The 25,839-nt window shown below is 38.6% G+C and overlaps 1 protein-coding gene across 2 annotated transcripts; it reads left to right on the plus strand.

Moving 5' to 3' along the window:
- The first annotated feature begins 5,490 nt into the window (after positions 1-5,490).
- On the plus strand, positions 5,491-24,463 carry LOC119734488 (calcium-binding mitochondrial carrier protein SCaMC-2-like). 2 transcript variants are annotated; one of them, XM_038208018.1, is made up of 10 exons: positions 5,491-5,823; positions 8,558-8,772; positions 10,789-10,854; positions 13,237-13,348; positions 14,795-14,953; positions 15,898-16,050; positions 17,163-17,270; positions 19,808-19,975; positions 21,115-21,262; positions 23,170-24,463. In XM_038208018.1, the coding sequence occupies exons 1-10, from the start codon at positions 5,632-5,634 to the stop codon at positions 23,337-23,339; spliced, it is 1,491 nt and encodes a 496-aa protein (XP_038063946.1). In that variant the 5' UTR covers positions 5,491-5,631; the 3' UTR covers positions 23,340-24,463. The 2 variants fall into 2 exon arrangements, with proteins under 2 accessions (XP_038063946.1, XP_038063947.1); XM_038208019.1 differs by lacking the exon at positions 10,789-10,854.
- Positions 24,464-25,839: the final 1,376 nt, after the last annotated feature.

Genomic DNA, 25,839 nt, shown 5'->3' on the forward strand with positions numbered 1-25,839 from the left:
CCTTACTAGGATGTTGGTAAATGACAGTCTAAAGCATCCTGTAAAATTATGGCACCTGGTGTGAAGTCATTTTCAAGAAAATGGTATTTTTGTATACATTTCCAACGGTGGTCGGCCGACCACCGTTGGAAAAACCTTACTATTTTTCAAGTACTGCTCCAAATTTACCATTTTGGTTCAGTCCAAATTTTGTTTGCTATTGGTTACATGTTCATGAACGGGTGCAGGCCAGCTAGACTGGTTCCCTTACCTTACAATTTTCCGGCATCTATAAATTGATCCATTTTATCTTAAGTGGAGTCAGGGAGCCAGACTACTTGAACAGTTTTGTTTTTCTTGGTTTTTCCAGCATTTTCGAATACAAAACTTCAAACAAGTCAGTGTAACAGTATTTGATCTATTATACTAACCCCTCAAATGGTTCATTTCTTAAAAGTACAGCAAAAGCCAATGATGTACATTCCCTTTAAAATATAAATGGTTTAAAAGTTTTGACATACTGTTTAAAGGTACTACACAACATTTGCAAACATCAAAAAACAAAACTACGAAATAAATATGAAAACTTCGCTTGACTGTAAGGGAATGACAGTCTCAAGAATCCTGTGAAATCATGGCACCTGGTGTGCTGTCATTTTCAAGAAAAATGGAATTTTTGTATCAATTCCAATGATGGTCGGCTGACATATATTTTTTACGGCTGAAACTCCTCATATTTAATTTTCGATGTTATTGATATTAGATGTTTCAAATTTATATACATTTGTAATCATCCAACTTGGTCAATGGTTGCCACATCAGAGCCATGAAATTTGGCCGTGTTTTTCAAACTATCATTACGTGAAGTCAGGAGCTGTTGAATTTTGTAATATATGTACAGTTTGTTAGAGGTTCTTGAATGTAAGTAAAGAGAGATATTATACAATCAGTTGTATGGGTTGGGTTTGGAGGTGGTAGTTGGGGAGGGCTGGAGTATTTGAATAACTCCGAACCCTAGCACTAAAAGTTTGGAATATATGTGGAGTTTTAGATCAGTGGCGCAGGATTTGGCTGTGGGGGGGGGGGGGCTCACAATTTTTTTTTCACATTTTTGAGAAGTTAATTTTTTTTCAATTTTTTATTTTCAATTTTTTTATTTTTTTATTTTGCCAAACATTTTTGGCTTTAGAAAAAAAATGGGGTTATTATTTTATTTGGGGGCGGATTATTTTGACGTTGGTGACGCCACTTACACTCCTATTATACTACTCCAAAATAGGCCACATACATATCACCAAGGTCAAATCGTGGGACTAACACAAAAAAATTACCAAAAAAAAAATTGACAACCTCGGGGGGGGGGGGGGGGGGGGGCCTCGGGGGGCTTGAGCCCCCCCCCCCCCCCCTCGGGTGCGCCACTGTTTTAGATGTATACATGCAGTAACCTCTGGAAAAGTTGCCTTATGCTGCCCTGAGCTACATTGTGCCTTATACCTTCTGCAGTACCTGCAGAGCTACATGTTTATTAATTTACTAGAGGGCTGAGTCGATGTACAAAGTGAAGCCTACTGGGCTCGGCCATGTTTGTTCACAAAACTATGAACGCTTCAAAATTTAGCACTGTTTTAGTATGGCTATTTGCATGCATTTGTATTCAATACCGGTGCATTATCGAAGCTGTTACGCCCAAAACTGAAACCTACAATGATTATTAAAATGAGCGTTTCATTTGGATCTGCGCAAACAACACAAACGTGTGCATTATACTTCCGCGCTGCATTTAGAGTACATTATTTAAACTTCATTTAATAATCTAATTCATCAGTTGCCACAAACAGGTCACATGAATTCAAAATGTCTGCGCCCAGGAAGGCTTCAAAGTATCTCTGCACAGGAGAATGAGGAGCTAGTACTCTAGTAATTAGCCCTAACAGAACTCAACCCATCAAACTCCAACAGCATGTTTTGTTGGAATCTGTCAGGATGGGTACAGTACTCCTAAACTGACAGTCTTTTACATTAGGTTGGCACACCTCCAGAATCGAAGTCAGAAATATGTGTGTGCAGTTTCCCATATGGTGTTGGAATTTGCAAAGATGGGTATGGTTTCTAGTAAATCATGCTAGGGAGTTAGGGTTAGTATAGCTCTATGACTACAACTTGTTGAGTTGTACTAAGACTCTTCAACAACCAACACCACTCTTTTTTAAGTGAACGGCCCCACTTCTCTGGCAAGTACAAATCATGTACCATCGACACGCGGGACCAAATATCATGTTTTGTGCCTTAGACTTGACCATTCCTGCAGTGACCTTGTCGAATTTTTTTGTCGATACATTACGTAGATTATTTTTGTACTGCTGTGAACCGACATTCCACTTGTCATGCCTTGATAGCATTATTAGCTTCATACGCATTTTTCTATATTTGTAGAAACATTTTTGCTGAACATTTCTATAATTTGTACTCGTCATAAGTGTTTAACTGGAATTGTAGATTATGCATTATTGATATTAATGTGTTTAATTAGAGAAATATGAAGATCATAATTTCATAATTGTGTAAAATATTTACTTCCAAAGTCTAAAGTTTCAATCATAGTAAAGTAATTCTTATACGTTGAGAATATAAAGACGCATGCGTGTATCGGCTGACAAAGACTTTTTCAAAGCAATTAATAAATATATTGACATTTCATATCGAAGTTAATAAAAATCCAGAGGCTGAATAACATTTCAAATAACACTGGAAATAACATACATAACTGTATTTATGTAGAGTAAAATGTAATTACGTGTGTATGTAGTATTGAAGTTTATGGGATGAGTAACGAATGACACGGGTATGAGTGTAGTTATAGAGCATTTAGAGGTTCTACATGTACATGTCTTTTTATTTCATCAGTAAACATTGGTTTGTGTGAAGTACTACTTTCAGTGTATTGTGTACAAATAAATACACAGTATTGGCAGGATTTCTGAGAAGTTTATATTTTGAGCAAAACAGCAAAACATTTTTTGGCAACATCAGTTTCTTGTCTTTGCTTGTGTTGGGAATTTTAAATCATTCATTAGAATATTACCTTTAATGTACATCTGGGTGGCTGTCTGATTTGAACTTTGTTAGCATAAAGTTTAATGAACTTTCTTGTATAATTTGTAAATCTGGGTATAATGAGTAAGAAACGAATAGATTTGTAGTACAGTATTGGGGTTTACTTTTCGTGCACTTCATAAAGATGCGTGACATGTCAAAACTGTTCTTGAGCTGCACAAAAATGTTAGGCAAAAAAAAAAAGGTCTGCTTCCGGTTTCCCTACCTACCCTATTCTGACAGCCCCTACCCTAATTTGTTTTATGGGAAGAATGAAAAAAAATCCAAAACCACCAATTACTACCTTTTACCCTTGACTACAAGCAGATGCCTCCCTGTGATCGTACACAGAAAAAACTTCCGGTTTCCCTACCTACCCTATTCTGACAGCCCCTACCCTAATTTATTTTATGGGAAGAATGAAAAAAAATCCAAAACCACCAATTACTACCTTTTACCCTTGACTACAAGCAGACGCCTCCATATGATCGTACACAGAAAAAAAACTTGCCAGAAAAATAAAATTCCCTACCAACCTACAGTGCCCTATTTTCGAATGCCATGTAATCGGAAGCAGAAGGTTTTTTTTTTTGCCTTATTAATTCCCAAAAAACTTTAAAACTTAAGGCTTACCAATTTCACCCACACTGTCACTTTGTGGTTTGGTCTTTCAGATGAAGGTTATTATACTTTTCATATAAAATTAATTATCATTTTACTAGTGAGGGTTTGCGGTAACACCATGTGGAAGAATCTCTTTTGGAAGATGTGTGGTTCAGAAAAGAACCGGTTGGTTGTGAATTCAACAGTCCGATCAATATGCTGTGATCGTCTTCAGGAGAAAAATTTTCAAACCTTGTTTTAATAATTATCATTTTATTTTATCAGAGTTTTCTAAGCCCGTCCAAGCAATTGTGCAATCCCAAATGTATTGCAAAGAGAACTTAATCATCCTAATATTGTTTACTTTTATGTTTCCGTCCCCAATGAAAAGGTTACGATATTCTATTTAATATTTCAAGATATATTGCCAATTATATATTACTATATGGCGATTTAGCATGTTTTAAGCGATACCATTTACACCTTCAAATCGAAAAATAACTTTAGTCGGAATTGCTTGCGTTGAATTTTCCAACACAAACAGCTTTCTTAATTACAGAAAGATGAAGAAAGATGACTCATCAATTGTCTCAGTCGAAACTATTAAGAGAAGAGAAACCAAGCAATAAGGGAGACTTATGCCTTATTTTTGTCAAACCTTTGATATTGTTGTATACATGAAGATGTAAATAACAGCGTGCCACATAATCATAGAAATAAATGTAAATGTATTTGTTGTGAATGTTGTGCGTTGTTTTGTTATTTTCAGTAACAATTGGGGAGGTGGTCTTCAGTTAATAGTTCTATCCATGAGAAGATTCGTATGGAAAGTCCCTCCCCTTCCCCCTCCCCCCTCTCCTCCCCCACCCCCCCCCCCTCCCATTACGTCATTAGATCTTAGGTCTATTGTGGACCTTCGGGAATTGTGGACGCCATTGTCCTCTATTGTTCATTGTCCCCTTTTGATCGCATAAACAAGCCCACACACACCCAGACAAGTTTGTGGTGTAAATAAAGGATTTTCTCTTGTTCCTCATCATCAATCTTTTGTTTATAACTTTTGCAACAGCTCCCAATGGTTTCAGTTTGTACACGTTTTCTAATCAATCTAATGGGTCAGCCAAAAGCACCCATAACTTAACTTTGCTTTACATTTCATCATCAAATGGAATTATTTTCTATAAGAACAAAACTGATTCGTCATCGACCTAAAAGGCCTTAAATTTGCACACGGTGATAGCTTCGTCATCACCCTCACTGTGTGCATGTTGCCCCAATTGACAGTCGTCTTCTACCACATGTTTGCTTGTCTACTCAGATTCAGACTGAAACAAGTGTATTTCCGTAGAATTCTTTCCCATATGATGGTGTTCTTTTAGAGATGTACCAAAGGTAGCTGTGTTAGTTGCTACAAAATACCCCTCCCCCACCCCCACCCCCACCCCACCCCACCCCACCCCCAAAAAGAGACGATTAATTTAACCATATCCACACATGCAGCCCCCACTTTTGCTGTTTGTGTCCTTCTCTATGAACTTAAACTATAATAAATAGTGGGTCAACTTATGTACAGTACATGTACTTCGTAACTCGTGTTGCAAGCGCCTGACTGATACCCCCCCCCCTAAAAACTTTTACATGAGATTGGGGTTGGCCACACCCATTTTACTCCATGGCCAATGGCCGCGTCCGAATAACTTGGCTACGGCTTGAAATAACATACGGTCTATGGAAAGTGGCTGCAGCTAATTCCATAGGTGCGTGTGTAATTTTAAGCCGTATCCACGTACGACCATTTTGCTTCATTAGTCTTGCCATGTTTGCGCATGCGCGCTGACCTAGCCGGCACGGTGCTTTTACTCTGCTCTGTCGGAGAAATTCGTCGTCGAAAAAAATCGTTTTAAACCATTATTTTTTGTCAATATGAGTTTCTAACCTAAGGGTCTCAATACTACGATGCCTGGAGTAGATTCGAACACAGCTTCTGATGTGTCATTGGCCCACCCTCACCTGACACCAGAGGATGAAGCTCACTACGCGAAATTGTTCGGGCAGTTGGACGTGAATAAGGATGGGCGCATTGATGTTGAGGATTTGCAGGAAGGCCTGGAAAGATTAGGAGTGCATACTGTTCCTGGTCACGCTCAGGTAAGCTTATTATTTATGCTAAGGAAAAGTTTATTTGCTGATGGGCAATTCCACAATAATGGGCCCAAAAAGTGTGACATTTTGGAAGACCTTTTTTGAGTTTCGATAATAAAACTAGGATCTTGGTTTCTCAATCTTTGCTGTCAGTGTCATGGCTGTAGAAATTGCAAGCTTGAAGTTTGATTGAAAATGTTGAACAAATCGACATTGGCACCACGAAAGTACAAACAGACACGCGCAAGTGGATGTCAGTTCGTGAAAACCACGTAATCAACAATTTCGGTTTCACGAACTGACACCCGCTAGTGCCCGCGCACATCAGACATTGACGCAAAATAGGAAGATTTCTGTTTTTGCGAACTGACACCCAAGCATGATGTGGCAATACGGAACAGAGAAAAACGGTTTGAAAGGTTTTACAAGAATTTAATCCATCCGTATACTTGTGTGCTTTAACAAAAATTTAATTAAAAACCGTTTTAATTGGTGAAATTAAGGTCAGTGTCAGTTCGTGAAACCAAAAACGGTTGGCCGACCAGCTTTGGAAAAATACAGTTTTTCTTGAAAGTGTCAGCCCACCAGGCATGCCAGGAGCCACGATTTTACAGGATGCTTTAGATGTCATTTCCTAATAATTCAGTAAGGTATTTCGTGATAATTTGATCATTTCGGTTTTTGATGTGTGCAAATTTTGTATCTTCCCTTAAACATATTCACATGGAGGCATCAATTATTGTACTGCCTGCTCTGTGACTAACCACATACTGACTAAGTTATAATATGGCTTCACATTCAGTAGAAATGGCTTCAAGGCCGTGGAAAGGCAGTAGGCAGTATAAAATGCAAATATTGTGTGACGCTCCTTGACTACATGTATGAAGTCAAAGCACTGGAATGAAATAATCAATGCAGTGCAGTGTAAAAAAGTGAATGAGGCTGTTCTGAAAATCTCGTGGTAGAGCACATAGGTCTACAGTCTTCTGTTTTGAGGCGTGCGATCACACCCCCACGCCATCACACGCCTAAAAGCTTCCAGAGAAGTGCAAATAATCGCACGCCTGAATCCCTCAGTACCGCACACCTCGGCATACATTTACAGCATAATTATACTTCATACTTTTATGGAAAATAAAGTATGTCAGTGAAGAGAAAAATAGCCTTTATTGTAAACCAAGATGAATATTATGAAATATTTCCCGGCTTGGACCATAGAACCACACACCTAGAAACATAACTCGCCTAGAAAATCACACACCTAGAAAAATCACATGCCTAAAATATCCAGGTGTGCTTTATTACATTTTAAGCATCAAGCTTAATGAGTCGTTTGTCGACCCTGGTAATTTTTTTTGTTAACAGTTTTGAAACAGCACAATCTCAGCATTACTGATGTGAAAACTGCATGCTGAGTGCTACTGTACCATCTTTAGTTCAAAAATTATGGAAGTCGGAACACCGAGAGATGTGATGAGGTGATGTGATGAAGTGGCTGTATTTTGGCCTGAATCTCCAAATGAAAGTTCCCCGACAAACGACTCATTTAGCTTGATCGCATCACATATAGCTAGGGCCATCAAAGATTTGTCCTTTGAAAAAATATAGGTAGAATAACAAACAATTTTCAAATTTTCAGAATGGCTGCCATTGCTTGTTATTCTTTTCACTCGTTTCATTCATTAAATGGTTTATTGAATCAAAACATGACTCGCAGCTAAGGGCTGAATTGAACATGATTTACAGTAGCTGGAAAAAATGGTAATCCCATAAAAATAACATTTTTAACATTAAATATTAAGTATAGTCATTTGAAGTAGATTATCAGATTTCCCTCTAAAAATACTGCAAAACCTTGCAAACTGCATGCACATGTACCCTGGATGGAGTGACTGCAGATCATTCTGTGGTCAAAGTGGGGAACACAAAATCGTCAATGGAAGCAACCAAGCATGAGCACAGAGGAGGTGCTGTACTGGTATTCGGTGGTAGGATATTCTGCAGTTGTGCCAAGCATAAAATGAGGATTATAGCGTCAGTCACACACACAAAAAGGAGCCAACTAAACACTTCCAACTTAGAAGTAATCCTTAACCCTAATAACCTTCCCAAATCCTCTTTGCAAAATGGAGGATTTTGCAGGACTGAGGCTATATGGCAAAAATGTGTGGCTGATTTTGCAGGATACACTATGCGTGTCAAGGTCTTGGGCCAGACCTTGTGTTGCTTGTGCTCAGCCATGCATACATTTAGGCCCAGATTATACTTGAAAACCTCCGCCCTGCTCCAGGATGTCACTGGCTCTGCCCCAACATATTGACAGTGAATGCTGGAGGATTTTGCAGGATTGAGGCAGTGGTCACCCCTCCAAGGACCACATTGAGTCGGGCTTTTTGCAGTATTTACATACATGTAGAGGCAGTTAGAGGATTTTGCAGGATGCATAGCGAGTTGGGGTTAACAAATAACACACAAAAGACTAGGGAACACTTTTTTTACCTTCAAAATATACTTTATTTAAATTTTTTTGGCCAAATGCGGCAATAAAAAGTTTCGGTAGATTTGGTTACCATAAACTTACAATATGTTTTGTTTGTTTGTTTGTTTGTTTGTTGGCTTGAAAATAAATGCATTCAGTCAAGTACATGTACCGGTATGTTTAATGAGAGCTACTGGCCCAAGATGACAACTAATCATTGATATATGACAGTCTATTTGCACTTTTTAATTTTCTTTGCAGAAATTTATGTCAAAGAGTGACCGGAACAAAGATGGGCATTTGGACTTTGCCGAGTTTGTGCAGTATGTCACAGAGCACGAAAAACAACTCAAACTGGTATTCAAGCATATTGACCATAATCAGGACGGCCATCTAGATGTGCATGAGATCTTGGAATCGTTGAGAAAACTCGGAGTATCTGTGAGTGAAGAAGAGGCAGATCGACTCATGAAGAGGTGCGTAAATTCTATTCATGTGTATATGTATGCGCTGTGGGTAGCATTAAAAAGGGAATGTTACGTCCTGGATTGCGCCCAATTGGGCTACAAAACACGTTTCAAACAAAATGATTTGAATTGGAAAGAGCATTTAAAAGCAGGATATAAACGTCCACTCAACCGTCCTTTAAAAACAGGGCATTGTTGTGTTATTCTTGCGAGAACGAATTTCGAGGGTCAAAATTTTGACTCTTAAAAATCAAGCTTTTGGGTGCTAGTTGTGAATCCTGCCACACTTGTTCCACTTGTGCAAACGTGCGAAAAACAATATTTGTGTATTGGTGCTGTGTGTATTACAATGTATGTGACACACACAATGTGTAACGTACATTGAATGGACACGGCATATCAGCATAACATACATGTATCAGCCTCATCCGATGTACAAACAAGCAGGTTTTTTACCCTTTTTCTTGGGAACGGTTACACATTAGGTTAGTTTCCTTTCAACCAGAACCTTTGAAATAGGATCCCAGTTAGAATTCCAACATGTCAACTTCATGTTGTGTTGCTGAACATGGACGATGATTAGTACCCAAGGTGAATAGCAACGTTAATTAGCTAAGCGTGGCTTTTTGTTGTTAATTATTAAAGTGTGTGCGGAAATGTGTGCGCAAAAATGTTTTTGAAGGGAATGTACAACATTTGCTTTTGCTGCAATTTTCAGAAATAAATGGATTTAATGGATTAGTATGTTAAAGCAAATATTGTTAAACTGACGCTTCACGTTTTGGGTTCGGAGATGCTGGAAAATCCAAGAAAACCAACCATGCTTTTGTAGTCTGGTTCCCTAACCCCACGTAAGATGAAAGGGAGCAATTTATAGACTTTGGGGGGATTGTATGGTCAGAGAATCAGTCTAGAAGGCTTGTTACCCCTTCACAGTTGTGTAATCAATTGCAAAGAAAATGCGGAATAACTAAATATGAAAACTTAGGAGCACTTTTTTTTTAAAAGGCAGTTTTCTCCAACACTGGTCGGCCGACCAGTGTTGGAAAAATACAAGTTTTCTTGAAAATGTCAGCACAAAAAGAGCCACGATTTTACAGAATGCTTTGGACAGTCATTCCCTAGCAATCCAGTAAGATATTGCGTGATAATTTGATCATTTTGTTTTTTGATGTTTGCAAATGTTGTATCCTCCCTTTAAAAAGGGAATATACAACATTTGCAAACATCGAAAAATAAAATTACCAAGATTTTATGAAATACCTTACTACATGTAGATGTTGGTAAATGACAGTCTAAAGCATCCTGCAAAATTATGGCACCTGGTGTGACGTCATTTTCAAGAAAATTGTATTTTTGTATAAATTTCCAACAGTGGTCGGCCGACCACCGTTGGAAAAACCTAACTATTTTTCAACTACCTGACTACTGCTCTAACTTCACCATTTTTTTCAGTCCAAGTTTTGTTTGCTATTGGTTACATGTTCATGAACGGGTGCAGGCCAGCTAGACTGGTTCCCATACCTTACAAATTTCCGGCATCTATAAATTGATCCATTTTATCTTTAGCGGAGTCAGGGAACCAGACTACTCCACCATTTGTGTTTTTCTTGTTTTTTTCCAGCATTTTCGAACACAAAACTTCAAACATATCAGTGGAACAATATTTGATCTATTATACCGACCCCTCAAATAGTTCATTTCTGAGAATTACAGCAAAATCCAATGATGTACATTCCCTTTAAAAGGCATGTTGCTTTGCTTCTGGTCTTTCAAGTTTGGGTTTATTCATGAACAGAGTGCAGTGTATTCACTTTCATTTTCACTTTCAAACTTCCCTGTAAGCTCTTCTGAAAAAAAAGTCTACAGTATATATTTCAAATGAAAGTTGGTGGGCTGATGACAAATAATGGTTGCGTGCTTTGTAAGACACTTTCATATTTACCAAGATTTCTAACAATTTCTAAGTACACCTTCCTGTGCATGTACATGTAGTTAAACTGAAGAAACAAAATCCCCTTGCAGATTAAAAGGTTGTAAAGGGTGTGAAGTGCCAACACATTTGGAAGACGATGTGGAATGTGTATGCTAGTAAGTGAGAGTTTGACATTTTGAAGTTCGGTCCGGTGTTGAGATTACACTGTTTATGTGTACACAAATTTGCATGATATTTGCATGCTTTTAAAATACACATTTGCTGAGCATTTCTGTGAGCCATCAGTTTTGTTTGTTGAAATTGTTGTTGTTGTTTTAGTTGCTTTCTCAATTTCAGATTTGTTTATATTTTTTTGGTCACAACACATGCATGAGCTTAGTTGCAAGCTAAATTAATTTAAACTAATCAACGCATTCATAATACAGTTTGCATGTACATTTGTACTAGCGTACATTTCGTTTGCATGTTGATTTATTTTCATATTTTCAGTTCTTTCGGTTGGTGCAAAGTATGTCATTTTGCTTTTCGAGGTTTTTTTTTTCATCTTTATAATACATTTGTACACTCAGCTTAATACAGAATTTCCTGCTTGAAAATCACTGAACAACCCTTTGACAACAAAGCTGGCCGGAAAATTTCTTTAAAAAAACTCAGTTTTCCAAGCAAAACAGACAAACACACAAAGCACCTGACAACCAGTCACATTGGTTGTCAAGCTTCATTGGAACTTTTGTGACGATTGTATGGAGTCACAACAAGTTCCCAGCAATTGCATTCACTCCACTTAATACCTGACTGCACTTCATCGGGTCAACTACTGTTAACAATAATTATAGAACCCTTGATTATTGCTAGCAATTGCTGATTCAGTTTCATAAACAAAATGCATGATAGCAATGTGCAGTTTTCATAAAATCTTTCCAACTTGTCTTGCCTCACGCTGTAATTTTGGTTTTCATTGTTTATGATCGATTTTGTTCATTTTGATACACTTAACACCACTACACATATTATTGGCACTTACAGTTTCAAGTATGTTTTTGTGCCTTGTTGTGTGGAGAGGGAACAGAGTTCAGATTTGCAAGTGTGGTTTTGACATGTTTCTGTGTAATTATTGCATTTGAAGTTCAAGTTGAAGGCCCATGGGCCATAATTTCATTGATAACATGTTTATCTGACATTTTTAACAAAAGCAAATGATCATAACCTGTTGATAAAACTCCAGAGTTTGATTTAGTTTTCCATTTTAAGCCTACCTGATGTTTTGTCTTTCCAACAGGTTACTTTTTGGGGGAAGAATCCCATACATGGATATCTGACCTATCAGCCATCACAAAAAAAGTCCTAAAAAGTCCAATTTACCAGGGAAAATACTGTTAAAACATTTACTGAGAAAACACTTAGACTTTTTCACACCAGTCTCATAGGGTTTGTGCACAGAGTGTCAAGTGATGTCCGGGTATTGGAACTCTCTCCACTTTTTGCAATGCTCACTGTTTAACTTCTCCAATAAATCCCATGTCCATACCGGTATCATACAGTTTGTTGACTTACATGTTTCAGATGTGGTGTCATATTTACTATGTACGTGATGTGATTTGAATTGTGTTCAATTTTACTCATTTTTGTGTTTTTTAAACGTAGGTTGCCCCTTAATCTGGTTTCATTTGTCTTTGTTTCATAAAACCCTGCATAGTTGTCGATAAAGGTGAAGGGAGGACAAGCGACACATGTAGCTTCATCATCAAGTGGCCTGTACACTATGTCAGAAAATGAACCACAGGGTGTCCTAAAAAAAAAAAGCCCTCAAAGCACCCTCTTTTTCACAGTTTTAAAGAAATACAAATATCGATACATACCATGTGTTTGAAGAGTATAGCTCATTAGCTTTTCAACAAGGAGCAAATCTTTGCAATCGGATAAATATTTATGGAGTAATGGCCAATTGAAAACAAGTACCGTTTTATCATTTTGTCCTCAGCGACTGATATGTCACTGCTGCAATAAAGACACAGGCCGAAACTTGCATTCCTGAAAGAGGCTGCCAAGTAGAGGGCAGAACAGAACAGTAAACATCTAAATAGTTAACCAAACAGTCCTTTTCAGGACTACCATTTCTTGCAAAAGGAGAAATGACCGTTGTTGCCAAAAGTGAAAAATAAAGAACCAAATAAAGAAAGAAAGTAAAAAAAAAAAAAGAAATAAAGAAAGCAAAACTACCCTCACCGCAAATTCATTACATTCCTAATGAATGACATTTAAGACCTCGGACAAAATGAAAAAAATCTGTACTTTTTTAAATTGGCCATAACTCAATAAATATTTACCCGATTGGAAAGATGTTTTCATTGTTGAAGGCTTATGAACCATAGGGCCTACTCTCCAAACATGCATCGATATTTGCTGTGGATTATTTTAAAAGCTCTGAAAAAGAGGGCACTTTGAGTTTTTTGGGGGGACACCCTGTATTTATGTACTAGGAAACGTTCATCACTGTTCACAGTAAGATCATGAATCTTTGGTTTTTTTTATTACAGTATGGATAAGGATGGTTCCCTCAAAGTAGACTGGAATGAATGGAGGAATTATCTTTTGTTACATCCAAGCGCAGACCTCAAGGATATCTACACATACTGGAAACATGCAACAGTAAGTAGTCAATACTGGAAACATGCAACAGTAAGTAGTCAATACTGGAAACATGCAACAGTAAGTAGTCAATACTGGAAACATGCAACAGTAAGTAGTCAATACTGGAAATATGCAACAGTAAGTAGTCAATACTGGAAATATGCAACAGTAAGTAGTCAATACTGGAAATATGCAACAGTAAGTAGTCAATACTGGAAACATGCAACAGTAAGTAGTCAATACTGGAAACGTGCAACAGTAAGTAGTCAATACTGGAAACATGCAACAGTAAGTAGTCAATACTGGAAACATGCAACAGTAAGTAGTCAATACTGGAAACATGCAACAGTAAGTAGTCAATACTGGAAACATGCAACAGTAAGTACAGTGGAAATGCCGATATAACGAACATTACGGGATCCACAGAAAGTGTTCGTAATAATGATCGTTCAGTATAGTGATTTAGAACCGCCAGTACCTCTTGAACCAATAGTGAACTGGCATTTCTCACATCCCACGGCCGCACGAGGAGTCGTCACAAAACCTTAGCAACAGGTGGTTTTCCCTTTTATTCCTTGGGGAAATAATAGCCATCTATCGCTGTTCAACATTCAAACATGATGGGTGGTTTGATGTTCAGGAATTAAATGTGGCCCAAATAGCATTTAACACAACCGGTAGATTTTTTGTTGAATTTTTTTTTTCAACAACAATGTTCGGTACGTTTTGTACATTAAAACTGGGAGCCAAGGACGATGTTCAGTGTAGCCGAATGTTCGGTATAGTGGTTTTCGGTATAGTGGCGTTCCACTGTAGTCAGTACTTTTATTGAGAACCATATTGCTTTTAATGTTCATACTTAAGTTAACCCTGTTATTTGATCGTTAAATTAGATCCCTGCCTTTTGTCGGGTGCGTTCTGAGTAGCATCTGTCAGTAACAGATCTATACATTTTCCAAACAGGGTGGGAGGGATTTTCCAGTGGGGCGTCAGATGTTTTATTCATGTTTCTGTAGAGGGGCGCTGTACAAAACAGACAATTATTTACAGTGTCGGATGTACGATTTAGATTAGCAATGCCCTTACCTGTTGAGAGCAATATAGTACTAATGGCGGTAGAAATAACTACAGATAAAGGGTTCTTGGGGGGGGGGGGAGGGAATTAATTTGCGCTCGGGGGTGTTTTGCGGCAGCACCTCCCTAAGTTTTCCTCCCCCCCCCCCCCAAAATTAAAAATCCGCCGGTGGTATCTCTCCTTGATGTAAAGAGCAGCTCATTTTCAATCTTTTTCTGCTTGCTTTTTTTCGAATTCAGAATGTGTTATTTGTCATGGAAATCTTATCCTACCGGTATTCATGCTGATGTCTTCGATAATTTGTAAATAATTAGCTCCTGTGAGTTCCGCAGTTGAATGAAAAAATGCAGGATGAGTTTTGAAATTTCGTATATATACTGTTTGAATAGTTTATAGATATCGGCGAGACCCTTTCAGTACCAGATGAATTCACTGAAGATGAGAGGCAGACAGGTAGATGGTGGCGTATTCTCCTTGCTGGGGGTGCAGCAGGCGCTGTCTCAAGAACCGTCACTGCACCGTTGGACAGGCTTAAAGTCATCTTCCAGGTACAAGTTCTTGCTAGATATTTGAATTGTATTTTGTAGTTTAACTGCAATGGATGTGGTTTATTTTTTTATTAAATTGGGTTTTGCCCTTTACTGATGGACAAAAGCTGTGGCTCGGTTATTTTGCTTACATATCGTTGGTCGTTTAATTAAAAGCTTACCACAGGCAACTCTTCCTTGGGGTTCTCTGTGACATGGTTAAAACCCACCCCTCCCCTCCCCCAACCATCGCATTCCATTTTAAACCCCACCCTTTCCCTCAATGATGCATTTAGCTGTGTGCTTTTTAACTGTCTGCTTTGTAACTGTCAAGTTGACTTCTGTTTTTGTTGTTGCAAGATCTCTGTTTGAATATATTACAAAAGTAGGGCTGTGCGTTGGAACCGGGTATCTGAGTACCCGATTGTTAATGTCAGGAATCGGTTCCAGAATATAGAATCGGGTACCCATAACCAACTTTACAATTACCCAGTAACTTCTCAGACAATGACAAAGAAAGGTTTTGAATGTCATTTCTGGAGAATTTTCAAATGAAAACCAGGCTACATGGAACAACAAGACAGATTTCATGTTTATGACTCGCAAAACATGTAGTTTACACCGTTAAGCTACGAAGCTCACTGTACACACTTGTACCTTGCTGTATTTATGCACCGATGTGGAAGTATTATCGTGCGGACCTTTATGAACAATCTGGCCAGCAACTACCAAGATTTGAATTTTGGGGTTGGGTTAATAACGGGTTCCTGGGTACCCTTGTTTTTTTTTTCATTCGGGTACCCATTTTCCGTACTACCCGTAAATGCACAGCCATACATGTACACAAGAGCAAAGTTTACTAACGTGTTTTTTTATCTCCCAACTCATTCAGTCCTACGTTTATGTGAATTGAATGTAAAACCTTGTAATTCTCATCAGTTGAATGTTGACCATTCCTCCGTCAGGTGATTGGATCCAAGAAGCAGAATCTTAGCATCATCTCTGGCTTCCAACACATGTATCGAGAGGGTGGCTTAATGTCCATGTGGAGAGGCAATGGTATCAACGTAGTCAAGATTGCACCAGAAACAGCCCTGAAATTCGTCGCTTACGAGCATGTGAGTAGAAAACATCTTGCGCACACGTATGTTGATGTTATAACTTGCAGTAGACTGTATTCACAAGTCGGCCATATTAAATTTAAAGCGAGGTAAACTCCTCATTTTTGGAACTTGCGCCTAAAAGCAAAATGATAGCGATGAAATAAAAGTTCATTACAAGTTTATACCAGTCTGCTCGGATGAATAATTTCAAATATGTGTTCAAACATGCCCTTATGTTTTAAGCTACATGTTGAAAAAAAAATTTAAAGTGAGTCTTGGAACGCACTCCAGTCATAAAGTAGTCTGGCACCATCCCATTCAACAGTTTATATTTTACAAAATAGATTCAGGGAACACGATTTAAAATGGCTTCCTCTCGAATAAGGTCTATCAGGTCTCTCAGTCATCTACATGCAGATCTCTGCCATGCTGTACTGATTAACTGAAATCCTACAGTTGTATGCATAATGTTAATGGGAATTTCTGGAACAAATCTCCCAACTGGTTCTTTTCAGAACCCTACATGTTTGTGTCGCCTAAATGAAGTTTTGGGGGACACTTACAATCGTAAATTCTGTATCCCTGTATCTCCGTATCCCTGTACACGTACCAGGTATGTATGTTAAAGTTTAGGTTAAGTTTTTGAAAAAAAATGTATAAGTTCTACATGCTTTCCTGGATTTTGATGAAACTTTGAACAGTGACCCTTGGGTTGGAAGACACAATTCTCCATCGGATTACTGAGGTCAAAGGTCATGTAGGGGGTCATTAGAGGTCATTGTTCATGTAACTTGGATGAAGTGATCCTTGGGTGGGGGTTCATCACAAGTCTTCCGAAATTGGAGGTCAAAGGTCATCTAGGGGTCATTTGAGGTCTTTTAAAAATGCACAAAATTTTGACTTTTTTAAAGAACACAAAACATGGGAATCGCTGCAAAAAAGGCGATCCGCGGATCACCTTGACTCACAGAAGTGACTAATTCCATGGTGTATCTGTTAACTTACCACGTACGTGTAATTTGTAACATTCGGCCATGCGGGTACTGGTTAAAATACCTGAATTGTTTTTCCTTGAACGTAATAATTTATATATTTTAATTCCTTTTTTTATTTTTGTTTCACTTCAGTTGAAGAAGTTAATAAAGAGTGAGGGTCGAGAGTTGCGGATACACCATCGATTCATGGCCGGATCGTTGGCTGGTGTCTTCTCACAGACTATGATCTATCCCATGGAGGTAATTCAAAGTCTGGCTGTTCTAAATCAAAACAATACTAACATTCCATGCTGCAGGTGTGTATTAACCCTAACTTACCTGAATCCATCAAAATCCACCCCCCTGTTTCGGGGGATCTCGGCGGATTCAGGATACCTCCATATTGAACAAACTGGGGAATTTTGATGGATTCAGGATTGTAAGCCTAGCGGAACTGCAGGATTTTGATGGATTCAGGATACCTCCATATTGAGCTTTTTTGGGGAACTTTGGCGGATTCAGGATCTCAACAGAATAACTCTTGGCAATGTTTGTGGTCAAGCAAATACTGCTTGTAGCCCTGCCAGGTCTGTCACATGCTGTACAAAAATGTATGTACTGGGTGGTTGGGAGCTTGTGACTGCGGCTTATTAGGCCTCAGCATATAAACAATGGATTATATACATAACTCATCCAGACAAAGCAATGCTGGGGTCGGACAATATGGCTCATTGAAATAGCCCTTCCAGACAAAGCAAACATCATAGTATACAAAATTTTCACAGCCCAAGTTGAAACGAAAAACAACCCACATCATACCCACCAGCAGTTGAACCATGCATTGGTGTATTTTGATGGATCCTATGCAACAACACACATCACATTTTTATGTGAGCATGGTATCCTGAATCCATCAAAATCCACCAGAAATTTAGGTGATGGATTTTGAAGATTCTGTGGAAAAACATGCTGTATTTTTTTTTTATTCCACCATGGTATCCTGAATCCGCCAGAATCCATCAAGACTTTTGCTGGTGGACTTTGGCGGATTCAGGATACCTCCAGTATCTACACTGGGGGATTCTGATGGACTCAGGATACCAGCATTTTTTGCGTGACAAAATTGGTGGATTTCGGCGGATTCAGGATACTTTCTAGTAAAAGAGCCCCAGGAGTTAGGGTTAAGATGCAGTTTTCTCGCTTCGGAATGCTATTTTCTGTATCTTTGTATTATGACTGTTGATGTCAAGATGATGTGTAACTTAGGCGGGACACCAAAACTACATTGTCCATTCGCATGCGTGTGCGCGCCAGGAGCACATTCTTTTGTTCGAGCTACCTCCCGTTTGACGCATGCGAACGGCCCCTTCCAGTTCTCAGGCGTTCCTTTACGACAAAAGGCCAGTCATGGTTTGTGCACACAGGAAGAACTCTGCAGCACTAACATGACTATTGGATGCGAAGAAAAAATGTGTTTTTGTTGCAAATGAAATTTATCTGCAGTTCTCCAACGTGCTCGCGATGAAACAGTTCATCATTATAATTAAGGGAATAAGTAGATGCTTGGCTGGTTTTTAACATGTAGGTAACAGGTACGTTTGAATCGGCTTGGAACCTTGACGCCAATATTTGGCTTGGGCCGTTATTGGAGACCAGGTTTTAAACATACATTGTTTAATACCAGCCAGGCACATATTTATTCCCATAAATACGTTTCGGTCAAAAAAACAAAACACGTCCAAAATTATAAATTTCCAATGATTTCCAAATGATTTACTTCATGTTTAAAATAACCAGGTTGTCAGTATAGGCCTACCCCTCCAAGATTTGTGTACAGGGTGGTTAAAAAAAAGGACACCCACTTTTGACAGCAATTTTCACCTACTTAATGAACGTATTTGAAATATCTTTTCACATACACTGTAGAAGTTAAGTATAGGCCTTTAACCATGCATGGTGAAAAAAAGCTTAGTAAAAGTTGCAAAAATAGTGATATTATGCTAATTTGAATAAAAGTCACCAAAGTCAGTCTTGTCCACGGGTTATTAAATTGGACGTTTTCGTAGTTCATACAAATTAAAAAACCTTCCCACCAAAATATATCTTGCCCTGTTAACTTTTATTAAAGCTGTCCAATTATTCATGTCAGTTTTAAGATCATCTACTCAATGAGCTGTCGGCTTCAGTTCATTGTTGCATAACATTACATAACATAACAATCAAATGTCATGCCCTTTTCAAATGTTAAGATGGGCTTCATTGTTAGCGCGTTTTTTCAAATGATGTTCAAGCATGCATTGGTGCATTTTGTGTTAACAGTATTTCAATGCCTGAGAGAAAGATGATACCTTTATTTATATTTTGATGATATTAAAGTAACACAACGAAAAGAAAAAGCATTTGAAATAGCAATCCTTGTTTGAAGTGTGCTAATATTTTGCCTTCAAATAAAGCTCCGATAGCTGAGCTCAGTCAAGCGAAGGGAATGTACATGTATACCTCCGTGGACAAACAGGTTTCGCACATGAAATGTTCAAATTAGCATAGCTCGACGACAAAATGTGCAAATGCAACGATTTTTCGTCACATTTGCTTAAAGGCCAGTACTTTGATAGTTAGTAATCGACAGTTTTTAAAAAAAGAAAATTTAAAAATAGGTGAAAATTGCTGTCAAATGTGGGTGTCCTTTTTTTTTTAACCACCCTGTACAAGTGTTTTAGAATTGTGCAGTTTGCATGAAATGGTAACTTAATAAGTTATTGTCATTTGTTTGTAATTGTTTTTTTTATGCGTTACAGGTACTGAAGACGAGGTTAGCCATCAGGAAGACTGGCCAGTACAAAGGCATCTTAGACTGTGCAGTCAAGGTGTACAAGAACGAAGGACTGAGGTGCTTCTACAAGGGCTACATACCAAACGTGCTTGGTATCATCCCATATGCCGGCATTGACCTTGCAGTCTATGAGGTAAGCCAGGATTCCAATCAATCAATCCATGCAACTTCTTATTGTACCTGGAAAGTTATCTTCTTTCCACAAATCGATCAGTCCACAGAGAAAAGCGACCATCAATTCGGGCGATTCACAGTGCAGAGCGCCACCAATAGTTTGCCACAGAGAGTTCATTTTTCCCAGTGCATTGTGGGAGATGGTCGACAAATTAGCAGCGCGGGACATTTGAAATTGTTTGTTTTTTCCGGTCAGTAGTTTCGTAAGCGTATGATTCGAGTATATGTTTGCCCTTTTCCTTTCTTTTTATCAATATGGTGTTTTTTGTAAGGTGGCAGAACGCTATGCCCCAATCTATAACAAGTTAGCTCAAGTTGTCCACTGACACTCATTCAAATGGGCCATATTTTGTCGACTGTAAACTTGAAAAGTTGACTCTCCATGGCAAACTCTTGGTGGCGCACTGCATTGTGAATCGCCCGAATTGATGACTTAAAGGTCACACTTTCCTTGCTGCAATTTAACCCTAACCCTAACCCTCCTCAATCCTCAAAAGTCCTCCAGGTGGTTTTGAAGGATTTGGAGGATTTTGGAGGATTGCGGCCGAGTGGCAAAAAAGTGTTGGTCGATTGTGGAGGACGCATTGTGACGAGTTCGTAGGCTGTACCCAGCTTTGTTTATGTTCAACCAGGCATAATGGAGCCCTGCATTATACTCGATATCGTCCGCACTGCTACTAAATGTCATCAGCACTGCCTCAGCCGTTGGAGGATTTTGAAGGATTGAGGCAGTGGTCACCCCTCCACTGAACAAATTCAAGAAGTAACATACGATTTTGGAGGATTGAGGCTGAATCAAAGTTTTACATGGTGGCAATTGGAGAATTTTGCAGGACTGAGGATGGTTCCTAGTCAAAAGGGCCTAGGGGGTTACGGTTAATATCTGTTGCTTGGGCATATACCTTTTCAATGAAATGTTATTCTCGTGGCATTCGGTAATCCCCTTACATCCATATCAACCTTTCCTTAGACATAATCAACAAATTTGTGTTCGATTTTGTGTCGGCATAAGTGATCCAATTTCGATTCATCTATCTTGAATTACTTGTCAGTTTATAATTTATTATTAGATTCTAATAATTCTGACTTTTCTTCCAGACTGTGAAAAATCGCTGGTTGAAGAACCACCGGGAGTCTTCTGCACCTCCTACTCTGGTGTTGCTGGCCTGCGGTACATTCTCAAGTACATGCGGTCAGATAGCCAGCTATCCCTTAGCGCTGGTCAGGACAAGACTTCAAGCGCAGTGTAAGCAATCCTTACTGTTCAGTCCTCTGTACATGGTTGACTAGCCTGAAGGCAACTGGAATTGTTTTTATTACTTTACCTCATACATATTCATGATCAAGAGCCGAGTTCTCATTGGTTAATGCATCATGTTCAGTCCTGTGTACATGGTTGACTAGCCTGAAGGCAACTGTAATTGTTTTTATTACTTTACCTCATACATATTCATGATCAAGAGCCGAGTTCTCATTGGTTAATGCATCATGTTCAGTCCTGTGTACATGGTTGACTAGCCTGAAGGCAACTGTAATTGTTTTTATTACTTTACCTCATACATATTCATGATCAAGAGCCGAGTTCTCATTGGTTAATGCATCATGTTCAGTCCTGTGTACATGGTTGACTAGCCTGAAGGCAACTGTAATTGTTTTTATTACTTTACCTCATACATATTCATGATCAAGAGCCGAGTTCTCATTGGTTAATGCATCATGTTCAGTCCTGTGTACATGGTTGACTAGCCTGAAGGCAACTGGAATTGTTTTTATTACTTTACCTCATACATATACATGATCAAGAGCCGAGTTCTCATTGGTTAATGCATCATGTTCAGTCCTGTGTACATGGTTGACTAGCCTGAAGGCAACTGGAATTGTTTTTATTACTTTACCTCATACATATTCATGATCAAGAGCCGAGTCCTCATTGGTTAATGCACCTTCACATGTCAGCTGCTAGTTTTGATGTTTATCAAGCGCGCACGCTTATTCATTATTTTGATATTTCATGAAAATGATTGTTTTGATGTTTGTCGCCATCATAGTTCACATATTTGATTTTTGGTCATTATTGTTTTGATACTTGATGAAAATCCTCACATTTAAAAACTTTACTGTTCTGACAGTTGTAAAAGCATTTGCATAGCTGCCAACTGTTCCGAATTTTTCGTAATTATTACAAATTGTTTGTTAAATTACGAAAATACAAATTTGCCGCTAAAACATTACGAATTTCCCATTTTCTACCTAACGAACAAAAAAATACTTGTAAAGTATCGTTTTTGACCAAAAACTTCTGGCGAAATGTTGCGATAATGGATGGACTGGTGACAAGTCTAATAAGAATGCAGTCAAGCACCTGATAGACATCAATGCAGTGAGTGCAGTGGAGTACTTGAGGACCAGACTAAAACTATTTTTCAATGGTGTGTCATTTGTGTGCATCTCGTGGATGTGTGGTTGTGTGTACTGTATGTGAGTACTTTTCAGTGACGATCGTGAGCTTTATTGCTGGGATGAGACCCATCAGTGCGAGATTTTAATCATGGAATTTAATAAGAGTATGGTTGGAATAATTGGTAATAGAGTTTGAGTTTGTCACAACGTCCAGAAAAGATAAATCAGCATGCGTTTGCAAGGTATGTTGGCGGGATATTGCATACGGTGGCCCTAAATCATTGTGTGTAAAAACATTGATACGAACTCGGAAACTCCACATCGATAGCATGCAGCTAAAAAAATATGCGCACGTTATTATTGTTATTATTTATTTGACTTCAACAAACAAATACAGACATTAAAACAAAATTAATTAAAAAAAAAAAATATTAATTTTTTTTTAAATTTTTTTTTTTTTTAAATTATCTTTTGGCCTACAGTACAATGTACATTATTATTCACAACAAGAAGGGTATGCACATGTATGTGTACATGTAAACCATGTACCTGTACTCGATGTTGGTAAAGCTTTTGATAAAACGAGCAGTTGAAAATGACCGCGCGGGTTGATTACTAATTGGAATTTTGAAAAGTTGGCAGCTATGCATTTGTTCTGATGTTCGACAAACATCAATGTTCGTTTTTATTTAATACTTGATGTAATCCTTTCAAGTGAAGTACATTTCTCCCTCTTTTTCTCACTCGTTGCAGTGACCAGAGACAATTCCATGGTGAGCTTGTTCCGTGACATTTACAGACAGGAAGGAGTTCGTGGTTTATATCGAGGCATTGCACCCAATTTCATGAAGGTAGCTCCTGCAGTGAGTATCGGCTATGTGGTGTACGAGAACGTGCGGCAGATATTAGGGGTGAACATGTAGGACACTGCACAGGCTGCAGCGTACTCATATGTCACAGAAGTCAGTTGCAAACCACTGCTACGGTACAAACATACAGGGTGAGTCAAAAAAAAGTGACAGAATTTGAAAACATGTGGCTCACTCCATTTCATAAAGATAACATAGGGTAATTGACTAAAAACTTGCATTATTCTTGATAGCATGGATCAATTTAGGTAATCCCTCTTTTCTTCAGATGAGTGGAAGAACATGCCCTTTTGAGACATACTTCATTGGTGTATCAAATTTGATGATAAGAAACAATTCATTAAAGCTACAGTCCATCATATGCAGCTATCCATAAAGTAACTCACGTAATTATTGTTGAAAAACATACTTGGTTGAAAGATAGTAAGGGAACTAAACTCCCTGTTAAATTTATGGCATGCTGTCATTTTGAAGAAATAAATGAAAGAAGGCCTTTTCAAGAATGTGTCTTAAGACAAAAGCACGCACAAGGGTTGACACAATGCACACATGGCACGGTTGCTATAATTTCGTCGGTTCAGTGCGCGACATCGCGTAGCAACAATCGGCTCAGTGAGAACGCTGAAATCAGGCCCAATTCAAAACATGATTCAACATCTTGTTGAGAACTGTTGTTGCTTCAAATGAACAAAATGCACAAATTACAAATGATGGACTGTACCTTTAATCCAGGTCACTTTCTTTTTGACTCGCCTTGTATAAACATGATTCCACCAGTCCTTTGTTGAACCAAGTTACGATAATCACCATCTATTTCAGCTTTGATCTGCAGGGCAGTTAATCACCATATAAATTGCAGGTACATGTACATGACTTGGCCAGCTTGTACCTAATGCTGGATTGGGGGCACAGCTGGTTTTTGGATCATAGTACTGAAACAATTTTTTTTTTTTAAATGTACAATTCACATAACTGAAATACATGCGAATATCATTTCAATAAAAGTAAGTTTCCTTTGTAGATACGTTACTTGGCAATATTAGGTTCTTGGTGTACATTGAAAAAGATCTATACAAAAAAGCAATCAACCAGTTGTCGTCTTTCCATAAACTTGGCAGTCATACAATTTGGTTTTGCATTGATTAAAACGGTTGAAGTTTTCTCAGCTTTTTAATGGACTTATTTAAGTGACTTTTGTATTTAATTTCCAATGTTCTCTGCGCACGAGTACCCCTTAACAGTTACAAAAGAAGAGCTAAGGTAAACCACTTGGAGAGAGACATATGAATGCATTGCCGATGAAGCCTGATGCTCACGCAAAAACGCTATGGTATTGTGCACATTCAGAGTAGGATAAGACCAGCGTGCTCTGTGCCATACGCTCGCAAACCAGTATGCAACAATGTTGTGCATCGGGTTGGGTTGACTAGGCCAAACCGACCCAAAACATTGAAGATATAAACCAAATCTGAACCGAAACCGATCTGAACTACCTAACCCGACCTGACCCGAAAAAAATTAAAGCAAAACCGGGCCCGAACCAACCGGAAACTGAACTAATCAAAATACAATCGAATAACTGGCTAGAGCAACTGTGTCCACTTTTTGTGTCTGAATTACCCGCGTGGCGTGAAAATCCTTGTCTCTCAGTAATAGAATCTAACGTACCATGAAGACTCATAACGTGACCTACTGGTGGGCCTACATGTTACAGACTGTGCATGATAGACCGCAAACCACATAGTACATGCACATTCGTGCGGTGCCAAAAAAATGCAGGTAAACGTTGGACCAGTTCTACGTACTGGGCACGGTAACTCTGCAATAACCTTGCACCGCTTGAATTTCCAAACTGGAAAATTTAGTTTATGTCGGATTATTTCAGGATTTTCACAAGATGGCTTAACCGACGGGACCCGAAATCGCACAAACGCAAAAACCAACCCGACCCGGCTGAAATGATTAAAAAACAACCCGACCCGACCCGACCCGATGTCAGTTTCGAGTCGGTGTCGGTTTTGGGGTCGTGTTTGCACAACATTAGTACGCACACGTGGTATGTCCCTCCCGTCCTGGACATGGATTACAAAGCGCCCTCTAGTGTCCACGCATGGCGCCCATACCAAGGGGTTCTGGTACTATTGATGTAAATAATATACATGAGACATCTGATCCATCCACGAATGTATTGTGTTTTTATACTGCAACATAATGAGTAGCCGTGCACTATATGCAAATAAAAAATACCAAATCTATCGCATCGTTTGTCATGTTGACTAGAAAAATCAAATGTAACTAGATTGTGAATATGAAAAGATATATGTTAGTTGTTAAGGCACATTTTTGCTGCGTATTTTGTGCCTTACTCAACTTGTCTGTGTAGTCAGATCGCTGCACTTTGATCAAACATAGTTTCTATATGTTGCCTTGCTTTTAATAGTTATTGACTTTAACCACTTGCTGTTGGATTATTTTCGGCCGAAAAACACCATTTTGGGGGAAAAAAATTAAGATCTATTGGCCACATGAAGGTAGCTCCTTCAAATATTGACTC

This window comes from Patiria miniata, unplaced genomic scaffold (assembly GCF_015706575.1).
Source record: "Patiria miniata isolate m_02_andy unplaced genomic scaffold, ASM1570657v1 HiC_scaffold_27, whole genome shotgun sequence".
Taxonomy (NCBI): domain Eukaryota; kingdom Metazoa; phylum Echinodermata; class Asteroidea; order Valvatida; family Asterinidae; genus Patiria; species Patiria miniata.